General features: G+C 43.0%; 1 protein-coding gene across 3 annotated transcripts in view; it reads right to left on the bottom strand.

Annotated features, from left to right (window-relative positions):
• Nucleotides 1-14,531, bottom strand: part of LOC138106418 (cytoplasmic dynein 1 intermediate chain 1) — a 192,141-nt gene that overhangs the window by 86,080 nt on the left and 91,530 nt on the right. For all 3 annotated transcript variants that reach the window (XM_069006991.1, XM_069006993.1, XM_069006992.1), the window contains exon 7: nucleotides 123-212. In XM_069006991.1, coding sequence (XP_068863092.1) covers nucleotides 123-212 — 90 coding nt within the window. The remainder of the gene's footprint in view (nucleotides 1-122; nucleotides 213-14,531) is intronic.

Below are 14,531 nucleotides of genomic sequence, written 5' to 3'. Positions count from 1 at the left end.
ATGAAACTGGTGATTGTTTCAATTTCAGTGTTCTCAATAATGGAAACTACTTATGAGAGTAACTACTGGCAAGATCCAGTCCTTTAAACATCTAATATCATGCTTTTCACTTTTTAAAGTACCTTCTTTCACTTCCTGCTTCTGGTCCTGATTTTCTGTCTCTAAGTCATCCTGTGCTTTTGGCTCCACCATCTCTTCATCATCTTCATCCTCTGAAAAAAAAAGGAAGAAAAAGATTTGTGAGATTCTCCTCTTTAAGGGGCCTAGAAATTGTATGACTTCTTTAGAATTATAAACTGGTAGTAAACCCAGGTAAAGCAAAGTGCCTAACACATGGAACATCTGCATTTATGCTCAGAATGGCACTCTTAGACGTTTCCCCCTGACTGCAAGATAATCTGCTTGCACAGGGCACCTGCCACTTCTGCTCCCCATAACTTCCCATCTCAGATGTCAACTGAATATCTCCCTGACCTCGGATATGACTTCTCAGATGGCATGAGGACAGATACAAACATCTTTCAGCCTGGCAGCTATTCCACAGCTGGGACACCTGCTATCCAGACAACTCATTTCCAATTCAATTCTCACCAGATTAATTTGTCTTTTGACCTACAGGAATAGGTTAAACAGAAATCTGACCTCAGGTCAGATGCCACTAGCAAGGAAACAAGCATGGCACAGTTCTGAAAAGTCATCACCATCAACTGGGGGAACACAGCAACCAAAAGTGGCATTTGGAGCTTAGGAACCATTCTCGCATTAATACGAATTTAATGAACACTAAAATTTGACGCATGTCAGTTACTACCGCCAGATGTTTTAATGACCTTTCCTGACCTATGCAAATGCATCTCTCCCTCCCCCTCTCTCCCCACACCCACATGTTCTCATTTTAAGGGCAAACCATTCACTCCTTGATGTTTCTCTGAAGTTACACGGGTTCTAATTGCCCAGACCAAAACATAATACAAGCAGAGCTGGAAGGACAGTGATGAACCAAAATGGCTTGAAGTCTACCCAGCCCTCATTACTTGTTACTAGCTACAGCAATGTGATCCATATTCCCTGTGCCCAGGGCTGGCACCCAACCCACTCATATTCTTGAGAGGATCAAGACACACAACTTTCTAGATTCCGTGAACTACAAGGACTGAAAAAAGCCTAAAAGTATTTAACAATTAGGATGAGTAAATCCATGGGCTACGGAGGAATTATGCTGCACTTATTTTGGAGCTTGACAGACCACCTTGGCATAGCAAGGCATAGCAAGCATCACTGGTGCCCTGTATTGGTCCATGGCATGAGAGAGCACATGTTGTCCTGGCCCCGGGGCTTTCAGCCATCAGGAAAAACACTGCAGTTCCTCTGGAGCTTTCTGAGCAACCTGCTGTCACCATACAGTTCCTCGTGTCATGGTGCTTCTCCAGGCACACTTCCTGCTCTAACCTGCCATGTTAATGGGGGAAACATCATTATTCTCCAGCTGGTTGGTAACTGGCACCTTCTCCTGTGAAGGCTGGCTGCAATCAGTCCTGGCTTCTTGTGAGATGGTGGTGCTGACAGGTTGCATTCCACCAACAGGAACATGCAGCTGTATTTTGTTTTCAATAACGTAACAGATACCATACTATTCCCACCACATGGCGTACTCTAGGACTTCTCCCAGAAGCCCAGAGGGGACATGTTGCTAGCTGCCATACAGGCCATTCACTTAGGAGTTGGACTTGATCTTTGTGGGTCCCTTCCAACTCAGAATACTCTGTGACTCTTGTGATTCTATGGTATCTTGGCTGGAGATCACAGCCTAGGCACATACTATAAGGCAGTGTCTCAGCATGGACAGATATGCTTTTCCCTATTGGAAAAATTAGGAAATCTTGGCATAAAATCTGCCATCACTCCCCTTACTGCTAGTGACTGCAGTGGGGAGAAAGGAAAAGCTCATCTCCCCAGCCACCAGGGAGGAGGGATAACCATGTGCTTCACAAGCTTGAAAGAGAGGAGGAATCCAGCATGGATGAGGAGGCATTTCCAGAATTAAAAGCATGTTACAGTGGGGATACTGCAACACGCCTATATCAAACCAGGAGTCCCGTGGAAAAGAAACAAATATATACGGACGGATTCTTGCTAGATGTTTCAGAGATGTTTATTTCCCCAGCCGCATGGCCGGGCTCTGCTGAGGGACTCTGCCACAGTCACAGGACCCGAGCTGCTTTGCCCGCGCAGGGGAACACAAACCAACCCATGGGGAACGAGGCTGAGCAGGGGCAGGGAAACCCCGTGCCTCCCTCAGGGCTACATGGCAGGGGGAGGAGACCCCAACATCTCACCCGTTTTATTTTAATAAAAGGAGAATGAAGACAACTGGATAAACATAACAAGAACAGTTTCAAAACAAAACAAGCCACCCTCCTGAGTCTTTAAATGTCCAAACAGATTCTGCGGAACATCTTAGGGCTGACAGAAGGGAGACAGAACTCTCTGGACATGCCTGTGGGGAAACTGAGGCAGGAGAGGGTTCAATCTCTTCCCTCCCCCTTTTCATCCCCCCATCGGCATCGGAGAGGAATTGTAGGGGAAACAATTGGCAAAGGCAGGGTTTTGTGAGGGAAACCATGGATGAAAAAATGGATTGGGAATAAACTGGGGATAGGGTAAACTTAGGAAAGGGTTCATATTGGGTATAGGGTAAAAGGGGAAATTAGGCTGTGGGTAGGGAAATTGCTGGAATGGATATTGTTTATAATTTTGTGCATAATGGCTGCCTTTGACGGGAATACCTCCAGGCCCAGTAACATTTGCTGCTTGTAAACCCTTCTTTCCTTGCACTATATCAAATTGAACAACTTCCCCATCTCCTACACTTTGCAGGTAATTTTTAGGGTTATTCCTTTTAATGGCAGTTCTATGGATGAATAAATCTTCCCCTGTATCATCTCGTGTTATAAATCCATAGTTGTTTTTTACATTGTACCATTTCACAGTTCCTGTGACTTTCGTTGCTAGAACGTCTCCTATCACGTGCTTGCGTGTCTGTCGTGGCTGCTGGTCCCGCGTGGCCGCCGCCTCGCCAACTCCGACGTCTTGGTCAGGCCCCCGCGCCGCGGCCGCTCTGCGCTCTCTGCACGACGCTGCTCCGGTGCGTGTCTGGGCTCTGCGCGGCTCCGCTCCGCAAACTCCACGCTGCTTCGAGAGCGGCCCCGTTCCGGCTCGGCGCTGCACTGCGCGGCTTCTCGTGTCGCTGTGGAAACCGCCGCTTCTCCCTGCATAGGGCTCTCCGAGCCGTATGCACAGAGCGGGCTTCCACGCTGACCTCCGGTTCCTGGCTGCTCGTGGTCCACGGCACCCATGGCGCCTGCGGCGTCGCTCCCTCACTCGCGGTTGGGTGGCCGGGGACTCCGAGACAGGGATGGGGTCCGCAGTAAGGCGCGCGCTCCCGAGGGGGCCGGGCGCATCCAGCACAGGCACCTCCGCTGGCACGGCTGCAGTCATACACTCCTGGGGTGGCCGCCACGCGGTCTCGGCCACGGGAGAAGTATGATCTTCTGCTTTAGGGGTAATGGGATCATACAGATGCTCCTGAATAGCGTCACTGATTATAAAGGATCCACGGAGAGCTTCTATCGCTAGTCCATCCCTTAGCTTATCACAGATCTCGTTCCAGAAACACTCCTGAGAATATCCAGGAGGTTTGATATCAAAAAGTAAGTCTCGAGAAATATAGGGGAACTCTTTGAAAAGCCAGATAAAAAAGTGTTCAAGATCTCCCGGTTCCAATACTTTTTTGTTTTGTTGTTCAAGGATCCCTTTTACTTCTAGATACATTTTTTTCTGTGGCTCAGAGAGCCCCATTTCCCACGATTCTTCCATAGTCCAGATATGGAATAGCGAAACAAAACCAAGAAGAAGAATCCAAAGTTTCCAGGGTTTACTCACACAAAGTCGCTTAGGGATCGGGGATCGTTCTGCCCTCAAATCTCCACCATTATGTTACAGTGGGGATACTGCAACACGCCTATATCAAACCAGGAGTCCCGTGGAAAAGAAACAAATATATACGGACGGATTCTTGCTAGATGTTTCAGAGATGTTTATTTCCCCAGCCGCATGGCCGGGCTCTGCTGAGGGACTCTGCTCCAGTCGCAGGGCCCGAGCTGCTTTGCCCGCGCAGGGGAACACAAACCAACCCATGGGGAACGAGGCTGAGCAGGGGCAGGGAAACCCCGTGTGTCTGTGCCCTCAGGGCTACATGGCGCGGGGGAGGGACCCCAACAAAAGCACTACTAACAAATGCCACTCCTTTATCAGGGATTTTTCAGACCATGGAAAAACGGTAGGGTACTCACGATGCCTCCCTTTGGTGCCTACATTTCCCTAGGTACCCTACACAGAAGGACTAAAGAAGAACTTTTAGAGAGCAAGACAGGGCAGTTCAGTTTGGCAGGGTAAACACATTGCTCTGTCCACTGGCTGAAAGACAGATAACATCCAACACAGTCAGCAGAGAGTCAGCAAGAAGAGCTCTCCTGCTGAACACACAGAGGAGGGGTAAAAAAAGGTCCTTCTGCCATTGGTGCTAGTGGAAATGAGGATGTATGGGAGAGAGAGACACTCCCAGTTTCAAAGAACAGGTGAGAAGTGTGAGTGCCTGGTGCAGCAAGGAGTGAACACTGCTAACCTCAAGTACCATGCACACACAGATAGGATCACACAGTGTACAGATATGTACACACAGACACACTTATGGCAGATACTAATAAAACCAGCTCCCACAAAAGTTTTGTGAGTCTTGCATCAAAAGTTTTCATTCCCTAAAGCACCAGCTCTTGGAACCAGATGTTTACATATGGATTTCAGCTTCCATTTTTAACCTGTTTCCAACCTGCCAGCTTGTGCAGGAAAGTTTCAGAAGGTGAAGGGTTTGAGAAAATTTCCAGGCAGCAAACAAAAACGAAACCAATATTCAACTGATTTTTAAGGCTCCTTCCAATGCTTTTTTAATGCTTCACGTCCACTTTGGTAATGGATATGGATGATAATTTAGAACCTGAGATTTAGTAGCAGGTTTTCAGATTGAAGGGAAGCAAATTTATCCCTGTTCTCCAGAAGTGCTTGATCTCCCTAATTTTGGGCATCAAATTATTTGCTTGCCTATAGCCCTTTCTTGCTTCTAATGCAGAGTAGGGATAAATGGAAGTAAACATTATTAAAACACATGCTGTGCCTTTTTCCAAGGGCACAAACATAAATAAATTCGTTTTACTGAGAAGGCAGTGCAAGAGTTTTTAGCAGATTAGACAATTTAGGTGTCCTTATTTATTTGGAGAGAAATGTATACACAAACACAGAGAAACTCAGCTAAAAGAATGATAGGGTTGTGAGCCAAATGCTAAAATGTTAGCAAATGCCAGAATTTGGATTGCCTGGGCACGATTAGCTCCTTTCCCCTCCCCACGTGTAGGCATGATGACATAATTCTGGAATTTCCTCCCTCTTGAGTGGTTGGCTTCATTTTCTGGGTGCTCAGCAAGAGACACCTGGGGCCTGAAATGCAGAAGTGCTGAGAGCTGAAGCCAACTGGCCCTGTGCTTTGAGTGGAGAAAGTCTTAGGGAAATTCTACACATGCAAACGCTCCCACAGCTCCCTCCTTCAGCTTTCACTCATATCATTCTGACATTTTTGTCCTTTCTCCCCCTGTGCTTACGTGCTTTTGCAAGATGGTAATAATCTTGTAAAAAAACTAGAATTTTTACCCTGCACAGATGTTTTGCAGAGATATGTTCATCAGGATTTGTGGCATATGAAGATACTGTTGGGGAAGCAACAGCAAAACTAAACCTTGGAAATGGATTCATGTTTTTATTGTGTTCAGTGTAGTACTTTGATCATGTGCACTAACATGAGATCTGAGGCCAGAGCACTGAATGGAATAAGAAAAAATCCAGAAAGGTTAAAAAACTGCCCCCTATTGACTGGCTGAAGCAAGAATCTGTTTAAGAAAAAAGCCCTGTATGTTATAATGCAATTAAAATTGTATCATCCTATATATTCAAGAGGGCTAATTAAGGATGACCAAGAAACCTGCATTCTGGACTACCCAGTGTTGCTTGGCTCTGCAACCTAAATGCTTATTTGCCATAATTTTTATATATATACTGCACACTATTTAATGCCAATGTACACATCCTTACACATGTTCACAGCACATACATTTGCTTTTGTGCCTAAGTATGGCTATGCATTTGCACATTTGATTGCACATACACATACATTAAGAATAATGGGAAATGCTTCAGCATTCATTTTCCTGTGTTTTATTTAAATGTGATGAAGATAGAATTTATTGTACATTTACTGGAGAATCTGTGAACATCTACACAGTTATTCATTTCCACATGTGCCCACTCCAGTTGCAGTAATTGTCCAGGGAGATGAAGAAACTTGTGTAGTTCCTGAACATACACAGCCTTTCCCTTATAAGAGCATATCTGATATTAGGAAGTTTAGCGAAATAACATTTTAACTGCTTACATCACAGTAGTAGGAGTCTTCTAGTCACATTTGGCAAACACAGAGATGCTAGCAGCACCAGTAGTAGTGTTACACCCTGTTCAGAATAGGACAGGGTATAACACTATCAGAACTCAAATGTCTATTAAACGAACCACATGAAAAAGAGCTAGTAATGAAGAAGTGTATAGCTGTGTGCAACACTTCTCCTTTGTAAATATAAAAGGACTTTGCAAGAAGGCCAGTTTTGTTATGCCCAGTTACCACACAGAAGCTGACAGATAGACCCACTCACTGCAGAACACTGAGCAGACCAGCAGCTTAGGGAAGATAGAGTGGGCTTCAGAGTTTCAGCCTAGAGTCCTGCCCACTAAGGCCACCTTGCTTTTTACTGTAAATAAACAAATCCTCAATGGAAATGATCATTAAATGCTTGGATAATGATGTTTGTCTACTGAAGCTGGTGGAGCCATATGTGGGATTACTACAGACTGAGATAACTGGACCAAAAACCTTTTCTTCTTAACTCAAGAGTTTGATGACTCTCCAGGCTCTAGGAGGTGGCCAAACAGTCTGACAAAGTGCTTGACAAAGTAGAAGTAGAGCAATTGTTTTCATCTTGGTATTAGCTTGAATACTCCTGTTCCAGACCAGAAGTGGTCTTGTCGGTCTAAAAGCCAGTCTGCTTTTCCCAACTATAGAAGTTGCCCTAATAAGAGCATGACCTCTCCCTACAAACCTGGAGTTTTTTTGTCTGGGTGTAAATACCAATTTTCTAATGTTATCCAGCTACTAGCTCCAACGAGCCTCTATGCCTGGTCTTTGCCTAGGCCACCACAACCACTTGCAATAAGGATCCAACTGCGAATATGTAGCCAACTCCCTGGCACCTGTAGAAGAAATGCCCAGATGTGCTGAACTGGATCAGGTATTCACAGAGAGCACAGATGATCTCAGAAAATCAGACCCTGCATTTCTGCAGTGCTGGACTATTTAATACCTACTTGGACTTTCCAGGGCTTTTATATACTGTATTTACTTTTATAGCATATAAAAACCCACCAGGCACATTCAAGACAAACTAGAATACTAGAATAAATAATTGCATCTGAGAGGACGGCACATGACATTGGCTTAGGGTTTTAATTCTTCAGATGAATACCGTTTTGCCATTTTTTGATTGCCAGATTTAGGCAGTTAGCACTGGTACCACTCAAATAGATTACTAAATAGCTGATTTTTGGGGGGATTTACGTAGTTATAGGTCTCTGCTCTGCTAATACATGTAGCACCAATTAAACAGTAGGCAGCATGTTGTGCATTCTTCTTGGGTGGAGGATTTACACCTCCTCAGACCCACACCTCTGAAGCTAAGAAGTTGCAGCTTCTGTGTATTGTTTTCAGTATTGACAGCGATACTGAACTAGACTGATAGCTCTGGTTTTAATTCTGGGTAGGTACAAACAATCCCTTTGTTAAAGACACAGCTTTAAAATCGCAATTTAATTAGCATCACAATTATATATTTTATTGACTGAGTCAGTGATATATGAGAAGCCAGTGGGTTATTATATGGGGTTTTAGATCAACATTGACATTCCTTCAGTGCATGAGAAGGATCAGCCATGCATATGACACATTCAATAAAATCAAGTGTCTTCACAAAAAGCAGACTCCATATTTGCAACTATGAAATACCAGAAACCACTTATCAGTTTTATATTTACAACTGTTCAAAATAACTTTGCTGCTTCTGTTACAGAAGAACTACAAACTGAACAGGAACAAATGCATCATATTTATATTGGCAGAAGTATGGACCAAACAAATTGAATACTGTTGGCATTATCCTAAGTAGGAGTTAAAACACTGTCTTTCCTTTATGAATACATTCTTTCCATCACTAGCAAAATATGCAACAAACAAGGGAAGACATATTTTTTTCTAATAGGACTGCCTGACATTCCACATTTTTGAAAATCTGTGATTTGCAATCTGGCTGAATGACCTATTTTTCATAAAATGTCGTTTTTTGAAATACGTCCAGTTTTTCACTTTTGACTTTTTGACTTTCATCTTTTGACTGCTCTTTGAAGCAAGAAGAGAATTAATTAATCAGTGGGTCTTGTTTGCAGAGTGGGATGTGACACTGGATGTATATTGGGCACGTTAGTCATCCCAGATGGAAATATTGTTGCATTAGGGCTCTTCTCGGCAATAGGCAGCTGCCTTCTAAAATGTATTTAGCCAAAGCAAGGAACACAAACCTCAATACCAAGAAAAAAACCCAGAGCTGAACAGAGCTTGCCCTATGCTCCAGGAAACAGGCAACAAATTTCAGATGAGAATTTCATGTGAGCTAGAGAAATATATTTGCAGGCAAGAATCATATGCATGTATGGTACTGCTGCTCACTACCCAGAAAAGTACTTAAGTGTGCATTGGAGGAACATAAAAAAGTTCCAGGTCATCCCTGTGAAGCTCCACATCCCTGTTAGAGAACACTCCCAACACGCCATCTCGTCCTTATGAACTAGCAAAATGAAGCTGTGCTTTCCAGTGGCCATCAGATGACAAGAAAACATTAGAAAAGGAAAGGATGGAATTGATGAATGAATTTCTGGAACCATCTTATGGCCACAGCACCTGTAAAACTTGAACAGAAGTAAATGATGTCCTTCCTTCGCTTCCCACATACAGGATTCTAATTGTCTGAAGAAAATGGTCTGTCTGTATGTTACTTGACTGCAGTTCTGCAAGAGCAAGAAAAAAATCACGGTGCTACAAGAACAGACTGCCTAGCACCTTCAAACTCCCCTGATTTTGTTATCTTTGTTATCTTTTGTCATGTTTTGTTATCAAAGTGCTGTGGTGCTGTTACGTTAAAGAGAATCTTTGCATATTGGCAAAAAATGGGCTGTAGGAATCACACTACTTATACCAGAGTCAAGTATATTAACGGAAAAATTTTAAAGAAAATATTGTTCTAAAATTTATGCATAAAATAATATAATGCTTGACACATACCATTTTAATCCAGAAGACTGCAGGGCAGATCTCCATGGGATTAATTTATTTAGCCTAATGTCTTCCACAGTAAGTAGACTAGTAATGACAAATCAGTTTTAAAAGTGAAGGACTAAGGGAAAAATCCTAATTTTCTTGATTCTTGTAAAACTAAGTACATCTCCCGTATCTCTGACACATCTAAGAAGGGCTTTCTGATCTCATCCCTTATTCTGCAATGCAAATCTCTGCAAGACTTCACCCCTCATCCCATAAAGGGCAGGTGTTATTACCAGCCATTACAACCAGATCCCTAGAGTCCTCCTCTCAGGCTTCAGCTATCCTTATACAAGCACAATGAAGGAAATACATATTTCACCCCAAAAACAAACACTTAGCCTGGCTGACTGAGAGGAGTCATTTAGTTCAGAAAATTTATTTTGCCTACAGCACAGGCCGTGCCTGTGCTATTGCCACTTAAAAATTTGTCCTGAAATTTACTACACTTCCCTCTTAAAACAAGCATACCGTATAATTTTTACTCAACATTTCTTCTCAAAGCTCTCCTTAACAACTACCACATTCAATTACTCCTGGTCAGGGGATTCTCAGGTCCCCAGTATATGATTTCTCATAACCATCTCTTGATCTAGGGTTACACCACTCAGCTCCTCTCCCTATGCCTCTTCCTGACTTGTGCTTGCAGTCAGACTTCTTTTTGGTACATTATGAAGACAGATCTTAATTTTCCATTTTGTGACAAATGATAGATTAACAGAGCCAAATGGCAAGAAAATGTCACAGAAAAATTTGTTTTACTGTAGTATCTCACTAAGCTCTTCATAGCCCTGACTGCAAACCTTTGCACTGGTTCAAATATTAGGATCACTGCTTCAGAATACAATAATTTCTTTACCAATTAAAATGGAAAGCTGCTTCTGATTCTTCAGGGAAGCATTTCTCTAACCCAAGAAACTGACTTTCCAGTTCCTTGGCCTGAACACAGTTTTCAGTTGTGGTGAGAGTCTAAGAATTCAAAGTGTCCCTTGTTTTTAGTTTCTGGTCGGTCTAGACCAGACGTGGATTTTTCTCTCCTCTTTTGGACTGTTGCAACATCACACTGGTTGAAAGCATTTTTCAGTCCCCAGAGAACTAAACTGCAAAGTACCCCACTGGAGTCATCACCTCTTCTAGCTGACTCCCTTTTCTCCTCTCTTTCCCTCTTCAAAGCTCATGTTCAATTCTATTGTGCTTGAAAATATTCCAGTTGGGAGATGTAACACAAAAAGAAAAATACAGAAGTTTCCTTTCCTTGGCCATGGTTGGGCCTTCAAATAAAAATGCCAACATGAAATAATGTTTGAACAGCAGAAGCCTTACAGTAGCATTTACAGACCTCCAGCTCTGAAACCAAATAGTATAAATTTAAAATACCCTGCTCCATTATAACTGCAGTTAACCTTGTGGAAGAAAAAATGGAGACCCTTTATTTCTGTGGATGAAGAAGGGGTTGCTAAATCCTGCAGATTTTCACAGCCTCTGAGACCTGTGAGGATTTGTTCCTGCTGTGCTGCTGGAGGAAATCAAGTCATGCCAGCAGTGTGAAATGACTCCTGCCCTGGGAAAGGGCACCGAGACAAGTGGCAGGCTTCTGGATAGGGCCTGCTCAAGTCATTTTCAAACACTCAGATCATGCAATAGTGTTAAATCACAAAAACTTAAGTATGCTAATGAAAACCAGTCCCCAGAAGCTATGGCATGAGCAGCAATTGTAAAACAAAAGCTGCTTTCACGTTAAACACACACACACAGATGAAGTATCTGGCACTTACACTGTGCCTGATACAGAGGTCAATCGTGGTTGCCTCAGCTGGGCACTAGGTATTTAAACCTCAAGTACAATGTAGACCAAGTAAATTCTGTGGGATTGCTACTACTGACATACAGGGGACTAGGACTTCCCTTGTAGACTCATTTATTCCAAGTGCAAATGACTTTATACTCCACAGGCCACCTCTCCAATTTTCCACTGTGTTTTTGCATCAGCAAGATTACAAAATCTGGCTTTTGTAGAAGAAATTAATTCTCCACTTCCATACTGTATCTCTGCTCATGAAGCCATACTACTATGCCTTAGGTAAAATTCTCCAGCCCTGACTCTGGGTTTAATTTCTCCTTCAGGTATTAGCATGAGTTCTGGCCTTTCAGAGTTCCTCCTTTATTTTTGAACATGAAGTAACTTTTCAGTCCAAGGCCCAGAAATCAGCTGAATGGCCACATAGCTGGTTGTATGACCATGGTTTAACTTTTAGTGACATCTTTTCCACAAATCTCCCCAACTCAGTTCTATGGCACTTTATGAATAAACCCCAGTGCTTAAGATGTAGCATATGCTTTTTTAACTGAAATATCCGAGAGCATAAATCTCTACATTTATACACAAATCTCGACAGAAATGAAGACAAGACTGCTAATGTATTAAAACTGGAAAGGATAATTGGAAAAAACAACTATATTCATAAACAATTACCACAGCAAATAGACAAAAACTCCCTCCCTTTGTCTCCTTGACACACACATGCATACACTTCTCTCAGCACTTTAAAAATAACCATTAGTCATATGGTGAATGCATTTTACATGAGCAAAGATTCATTTCAACATTTTTCTCAGGAAAAGGCGTGCAAAAAATGCTTTATTAAAAATTTTTAAACAACAAAAGAAAACCTGGGTCAGGGCTCAATGAGTATGTGCTTATTACTTCCATAGGCACTAAACAGACCCCACTTAATTCTGTTTCCCACTGACGCCACTTCACCTTAGTCACTGCTGTTAGCCATGATTTGCATCAGCATATGTGAAAAAGGAACTCCCTCTGACAGTTTTGAACTTGCCATATTTTAATTTCATTTTCAATTTAATGTTTTTGTTCTACCACACTGGAAGAGGAGAAGCTTCCACTTTCAGAGACTCAGTTATGGGGGTCTCAAGGTGAGCAACACCTTTCGGTTGTAGAGAAACCAGAACACAAGCATATCAGCTTCTTGTGCAAAGCCATTCCTGAAACAATTGCAGATGACAGAATAAAATTCTCATCTCCTGATTCCTAAACTGATATTTCAGCCACTGCTTCCCCTGAGGCATGTGATCAGGGCTGCTTTGGAGGCTGCTCAGCCCTCATTATGTCAAACCAGCTGTTAAAAAACACAGCCGGTTTCCCCCAGCTGCTTGTTGCAACCTGTTTGGAGTGCACCCAGCTCCCGGCACTGCTGTCCCCGGGGCTGGGAACCCCCTGCCCACATGCCCTCCACCCTGACCCTTGTCTTCACCTCCCTGCCTCCACAGCTCCTGCACCCCGCTGCCCACCCGGCTGCCTCTCACCTCCTCTCCCACCCTTCCCACCGCAGTTCTGCTCAGGGTCACACTTCAAAGTCTCCCGCACCCCCAGGAAGGCCTCTTCCTTCCTCCTAGCCCCTCTCCAGCCTCCCTGGAACTGGTCTTCCCAAAGCAGATATCAAAAATCCCCTACTTGCAATGTGGGGCTTTGTGCACGCCAGGAGCCCTACCCACCTGCATATACCTGTTTGACACAGAAATGCCCTCTAATCTGGATTCTCAGATTAACTTCCAGGTTTTTCTGAGAACTTGGGTTGTAAGACATTAATTAAATAAAAAAGGAAGACAAAACCCAACCCCCATCACCCCAGTTCTCAACTGCTACGGTTAAAACCCAGTTTATCTGTTGCAACTCAGAGGGAGGATCAGGTATGTTTTTCTGTGCTTAAGCTCAACAGACTTCAGTAGGTTTAGATGTCCAAAGAGGCAGACTGCACCTGCAGTTGGGGCACATGGAAAGATTGAACTGCACCACAACCACTCAATGGAATATGCTTCCTTTTTCCCACTTCACCGTTCATCAGCGAAATAATTTCCGTGGCTACTTTGTCCCTCTTTGGAAAATGGATGCTTTGAAGTGCCACACAATGCCTTCCTGTAAATTAAAATCCTTCCTTTTCTCCCAAAACACTGCTAAGACCCTCTCCTCAGCAAGCTCTTGGAAGCTCTCAGCTACAGACAGGAGTGTTAAGTCAGGAGAACCATATGAAAGCAGATAAAATAAGCTGGGTTATGCTACCTCATGATCCTTTACTTGAAGAAGCACCTCTGCATCATTTTTTTTTTTTTCTTTTCAGGAAAACAAAAGAAAGAAGTTGCTGGCTTTAGCCCCTCTGTCCTTTCGCTGTAACACAGCTCACAGCTGCAAAGTTACATGTGTTAACTTGGGATGCCACAAACCAGGCAGCAATGAGGTTGTCATCGTGATCTGAGGAAGCACAACGTGCATACACGCCAATGAATTTACCACAAGCGAAGCATTTTGCTGTGATAATTCAAAGCACATTATGTTTCATTAGTTGACTCTTCCTTGTATAGGCAGATCACAAAAGCCAGCAACACTGGAGTCATATTCCATCAAAAAGGTGCAGCTCCATAAAATCTTGGTCTTTTGCAAAATGGTGCCACTTTCTTCATGGAAGTGGGAAAATTAAAAAAAGAAACCAAGATGAAGAGGCAGTCCTGGCAACATTAAAATTGTTTGTTTTCGCATTTTCTGAGTGGATTTTTTGGGGCCTTCCACTAAAAAGTACTTCTTGGATTTTTTACTTTTACACTATTTTAAAATATGAGGTAAAGCAAAGTAAAATTGAAAGCTTTCAGTTCTGTTAAAACATAGACATTTTCAGTGACCAGACTGGAAAACAAGGCAAAATTTTACCTAAGGTAGAGTGTCAGTACATTGGAGTCTTCTTTCAAGCTGGAACAAAATTTTATTTTGAAATTTGAAATTTTACAGCACCACATGAAAAAGAGATTCTTTCTGGGCCTGACTTTAATGCAGTCACTGCCTAAGGGATGCAGTCATACTTGAGTGGCAATTTTAAAATCTGATATTAAAGCAACATAGAAGCACACACTGAGTTGGGGATATGGATGTCTTTCATCACCA

This window comes from Aphelocoma coerulescens, chromosome 2 (assembly GCF_041296385.1).
Source record: "Aphelocoma coerulescens isolate FSJ_1873_10779 chromosome 2, UR_Acoe_1.0, whole genome shotgun sequence".
NCBI classification, from domain to species: domain Eukaryota; kingdom Metazoa; phylum Chordata; class Aves; order Passeriformes; family Corvidae; genus Aphelocoma; species Aphelocoma coerulescens.
This window is presented reverse-complemented; position numbering and strand designations above follow the sequence as displayed.